Source organism: Myodes glareolus, chromosome 24 (genome assembly GCF_982192425.1).
Source record: "Myodes glareolus chromosome 24, mMyoGla1.1, whole genome shotgun sequence".
In the NCBI taxonomy this organism is placed as follows: Eukaryota; Metazoa; Chordata; class Mammalia; order Rodentia; family Cricetidae; genus Myodes; species Myodes glareolus.
In genome coordinates this window covers 45,710,234-45,715,952 of record NC_142049.1, presented here as the reverse complement: position 1 = coordinate 45,715,952, position 5,719 = coordinate 45,710,234, and the positions used below count along the sequence as shown (strand labels likewise).

The window sequence follows — 5,719 nt, the reverse complement described above, 5'->3', positions numbered from 1 at the left end:
TTTACTCAGGTGATTTTTTTTTCTATTTCACTTTCCCTGTGGGCTTTCATGCTTGTCTTTCTTAAGGTTCTCCTTGTTATCTAGTTTCTCAGGGGTTGTGGGCTGCGCTCTCAGATGGAGACTTTTGTTTTTTAAAAAGTTCTTGCATTTTTGATTGTTTAAAAATTTCAAGAATGTGAGACTTTAAAATTTTGACTGTGTTGTGTGTGGTAATATTAAAAGTAGAGTCCAGGGACAAGGAATAGAAAAATCAAGGCTTTAAGTGAAATGTTTGTGTGTCAAGTTGACAAATGGTGGAATGTCCTAGTCATCAAACTAGCATCTTGATACAGAATAGAGTCCCCTGAGAAGTCCCAATTGAATACTTTCTTAGTTTATCTCATGAACTTGTCTCAGAGGGATTGTCTTAATTGTAATTAAGTTGGAGGACTCAGTTTACTTTGGGCATTGCCATTTCCTGGTCTTGTGGTCCTGAAATCTATAAAAATGTTATCTAAATAATTTCCTCTGAGAGGCCAAGTAGGGGTCCCTCAATAGTTTTTTAGTTTCTGCTTGAGTTTTTGTCATGACTTATCTCAATGGTAGACTTTGAAAAAGTGTACTTCGATATATATTCTTGGCCTTTTCCTCTCAAATTTGTTTTCTGTCTTCCATAATGTGAGCTTTCCTCCTCTTCCACACATCCTCACCTTCATTACAGTCTATATAGATGCATAGATCCATTAAATCATGTATCAAGCCCTCAAACCATAAACCACAATAATCTGTCTTCTCTTTGTATCACATGCTAATTGAAACAGAGTGACTTATAGTAGTCAATTTTAGCAAAAGGAAACAAAACACCTTAAATTTGTGTTGTTACCAAATACCCACTATGAAAAAAAAGACATATTAGATTAAAACAAAATAGTGGATGAAATCCTCTTTGCCACTAATAAAAAAGAGTTGTATGTTTATTGGAGCATTATTTTCAGCATTCAGTACATGGGAGACATAGACTTGAAATAACAGAGAAATAGATTGTGAAATTGTGACAGTCACACATAGCATATTATTCCTCATCTGTTAAAAGTGAGGAATTCTTGTCCATGGCTACAATATGGATGGAGTTATGTTCAACAGTTAGGCCCTAATGTTTGTATAATCTCTTAAAATAGAACTGCTAGCTGGACAACAAGCATTTAAAGCAAAAGCCTATGAAGATTTTTTGATACTCTGTCCATATGCACAGATTGACTGCATGATATGATAATGGTTACTAAACCTTTGTTGTAATAGAAAGTGGAAAAACATAAAAGATATGATGTAACAGATACATAAGATGAAATAAAGATAATTTACCACACAAGATCTCTATGTAATAAGAGTGCACTGCATTCAAGAGTTTTTTCTAAACCAGCTTTTGGAGAAAAGGAATTTTACATTATATGTATACATACACATATATGCATATACACACATACATATACATACATACATAAGCATACATATGTAGGCAGAGGCTGCTTATTCAATTCCCCACCACCTAACCCAAAATAGTAACACAGAAACTGCATTAATTTCAACACTGCTTGGCCAGTAGCTTAGAAGTATTTCACAGATAGCTCATATATCTTAAATTAACCCATTTCTATTATTTTATATTTTACAATGAGGCTTGTGGTTTATGGGCACGGTTTCAGGGCATCTATCTCCTTTGGCAGTTACTTCCTAACTTTACTCTGCTAATCTATTGACTAAAAGCAGCTTCTTTATTAACCAATGGCAATAAAACATATTCATAGCATACAGAGGGGAATTCCACATCATTTTATATATATGTATATATATATTCAGTTTGCACTCTCAATTTTACATTAAATTGGAAATATGGATAGTACTGACCTCCAAAAGTTATGATGGGAGGAGACAGTGGGAACTCACAGAGGCAAGATGGTATTTTATATCTTGATTGGGTTTGGAGTCAAGTAGTTACATTTATCCAAGTCAAGTTATTGAAACATGCATTTGTTTAATGTGTACATACTACTTATTCTTAATTATACTTTAAAGTGTCAAACACAGCAACATTTAAGATTGAAATATTATTTCACAAGAAATCTTACATCACTCAAGATAATATTTTCTAGGTTCAGCCCTTTATTGACAAAACTCATGATTTCTCTTTGTTTACAGTTGAGTAGTATTCCATTGTGTATATGTAACACATTTTCATTTTCCATTCATCCAGTGGAAGACATTTGGCTTGTTTCCATTTCCTGGCTTATGTGAATAAGGCATCAGCGGACATGGTGAACAAGTCTCTGTGGATTAGGATGTTTATTTATTTGGTCATATGCTAGTGAATAGTATATCTGGGTTATATGGTAGATACAGTTTTAGTCTTATGAAGATTCTCTATTCTGTTTTCCAAAGCAGCTACACCAGTTCACATTCCTTCCAAAAATGAGTGAGAAGTCCATTTTCTCCACAACATAGACAACGTTTGGTGTCAGATTTTAAATTGATTTTAAGCACGCTGCTTGGCCTGATATGAAATGTCAAAGTTGTTTTAGTTTGCATTTTTCTCATTGCTTAGGATGATAAGGCCTTTTCAAGATTTTATTAGCAATTTTTATTTATTCTCTTGAGAACTCTCTGCCTAGGTCCCAGAACCAGTTTTCAAATAGTGATTTGGTTTTTGGACTCTTAATTTTTGAAATTCTTTCTATATTCTGAGTATTAACCCTCTTTCAGGTGTTTAACAGACAAAAGTTCTCTCCCATTTTGTGGGTTTCCTCTTTATCCGACTGATTATTTCTTTTTTTTTAATTAAAAATTTCCACCTCCTTCCATCCTCCCATTTCCCTCCCCCTCCTTCCTCTCCCCCTCTCCCTTCCTCTCCAGTCACATGAGAAGTCAGGGTGCTCTGTCCTGTGGGACGTCCAAGGTCCTCCCCCTCCATCCAGGTCAAAGGAAGGTGTGTATCCAAACAGACTAGGCTCCCAAACGACTGATTGTTTCTTTAGCTGTGCAGAAGGTTTTTAGTTTTCTGAAGACCCACTCATCATTTGCTTGCCTTAATCCTTAGCAAATGGAGTTCTGTTCATAATGACAAATGCTCCACAGTCTCTCTTATTGTAGCTCCTAGCTCCAAATTCTCAGATGTGCATATACAACAAGCCAGAAATGCATGAAGAAACCATATGTTGGGGAGTTTGGGAGTCAATATCAGGATAGAGATGAAAAAAGTAGGAAATGGAAAAATGGGGAGGGAATCTGAATGAGGTGGAGGGTGGAAGAAGGAAGAGGAGGGACAAGGACAAATAATAGGAAGGTTGCTTTTTAAGGCCTTAAGGGTTTGTAATATTTTATATTTCCTTGAAATTATACACAATACTTGATTACATATATATATATATTTGTGCACATATTTACATGTATATATATATGCATGCATACACGGACTCTTTCTGTCTATCTATCTATCTATCTATCTGTCTGTCTGTCTGTCTGTCTGTCTATCTATCTATCTATCTATCTCCACACATACATATCTTAAAGGAAGTTAAGCAATTTGTCTTGACAAAAATCCCCACAGAACCAGTTCCTGGCATGAGAAGCCTTCTTTTGAATGTTTAGTCAGTGTAGTCCTTGTGACTTCCAAAACAGTATGGATCATATATGTAATCAGTGGTCATTTCCTAGTGGATGAGGGTACACCCCTATTGCTGAACACACTTTACATTTAGGACAAAGGACTCAGATGATCTGAGCTTGATGTAATTTCTTTCCTGTGGTAAGGCTTCCATGGTTCCAGAAAATACTGTTCAAATTGCCAAGGGAAGGAAGCAATTAAGCAGTCATACCAAGCTTCAATATTCATGAAGGAAACTGGGATTGTGGGAATTTCAATTAATTTCTCTTAACATTTAGAAAACAACTTGTGGAAAATAGGGACATTTCTATAGAATATAATATTCATTTAATATTTATCAAGTTTAATGACCGAAGAAATCCTGACCTTCCCTGCACTGCTTGGGGGCTTCTTTGGAGGGAAGGATTTGTTTACAGTGGGAGTTGTCCTGGCCTCAAGCGATTTGGTTACAAAGGTTACATCACAAGCAGATGCAGTGAGTCCACATAAGGAAGTTTTAGGATGCCGTAGTCAGTTTCTGTTTAACAAGCCCCATTTCACCCTATTTCTACAAAATGACTGTTTTCTCAACCAATTGAACAAGGTTGTGAAAATGACCCATCTAAATGGAGACCATGTTGATTCTCAAAACAACTGTGTGCTATCAAGGACTCACTCAACTACTACACCAGACTGTTTCCTGTTCTCCAGGATTTGTTGAAGAATCCCTTTCTTCACCTTCTTCCTCAGGAGTGTCCTGCAGGGCTCTCTGCAGTAGAATCTTCAGAGTCTGCCTCTGGAGCCTGCGGTGCCTAACGGAGCCAACAAGGAAGTAAACGATGGGGTTGGCACAGCTGTTAACGCAGGATAGAAATTTTGTCATTTCTCTAGTATGGCAAGGGAGAACTTTACGCAACTCCTCAATCCAGTCTAAGAGGAACCAATAGATACCAAAGGGCAGACCAACGAATATAAAGAGCAGCACCGTGAGGGTAAGCGTCACACACAACCTGGTCACAGGAATTCTTCGGGAGCCACAGAAGATCCTGAACAACAGGGTCAGGCTGGATCCACAAAGAACTACAGATAATACTATCACAAACGCAGCAGTGATAAAATTTAAACTCCTACACAAAGAATGGTCATAATAGCCAATAACTAGTAAGCCGCACTCATGCCCTAACAGGAGGCTGAACAGTAGAGAGAAGGCCCAGAGCAGGGCACACATGACAGATGATAAGTGTCTTGGTCGCTGGCAGTGATACCAGATGGGCCACAAAACAGACAGACATCGCTCAACACTGATGGCTGCAATAATACACATACCAGCAAGGTAAGCAAAGATGCATGCATTGATGAGATAGATGGGAATATCGAAGTAGATGTCATAGAAATGGGGAAGGATATATTCCAGGGAATACACAGTCTGAAAGCTGAGGAAGAGGAAGTCAGTCCCAGCCAGGTTGAGGACATAGACAGAGAAGGCATTCCTTTGTATGTGGAAGCTCAGAAGCCATAGCACCACGGCATTTCCTACCAGCCCAACCATGGCAATGCCAGCTTTAAGAATATACAGGATAATGGGTATGGGGTCAACACAGGGTAAGTTTTCAGTGTAGTAAGTTTCGTTCACTGTTGTGTTGTCAGTGCTCCAGGCTGGGGTGGTGGGATCCATGCTTGGGAATTTTCCACTAGCGTTCCTGCAAAGTAAATTGAGATATGAACACATGATACTTTCTGTCAAGACCACCTGGCTACGGGGGAGCGTCTGGCACAGGTTCATAAGGAAGGGGAAACGCGCTTTCAGAGATGAAGCAATTTATCAAAAACTCCCAAATTCTAGAAACTTCTTTTAAACCCAGTTTGTACTCTTCAATCTATCTGCAGACCAATGCCTCTAGTGATGCTGGGGTAGTTGATGGTACCAGTACAGTTGCTAAGCATCTTATGCTGTATCAGGAAGAGACAGAATTCAGAAACTAACTTTTTTTCTGTTCCAGGGCTGAGGTTCCTTCTCAGGTATAGGAATGTGGAAGATCCTGGCACAAGCCAAAGCTACACTCAGTCTCTGTAAGGGGTCTATTAAAAGGGAAAAATGGAATA

At 38.2% G+C, this 5,719-nt stretch overlaps 1 protein-coding gene across 1 annotated transcript; it reads right to left on the bottom strand.

Annotated features, from left to right (window-relative positions):
- Window positions 1–4,292: 4,292 nt before the first annotated feature.
- Window positions 4,293–5,297, bottom strand: LOC125395590 (mas-related G protein-coupled receptor member B4-like). The gene has a single exon (XM_085683043.2). It carries the CDS (start codon window positions 5,289–5,291, stop codon window positions 4,293–4,295), a length of 999 nt encoding a protein of 332 aa, XP_085539169.2. The 5' UTR covers window positions 5,292–5,297.
- Window positions 5,298–5,719: the final 422 nt, after the last annotated feature.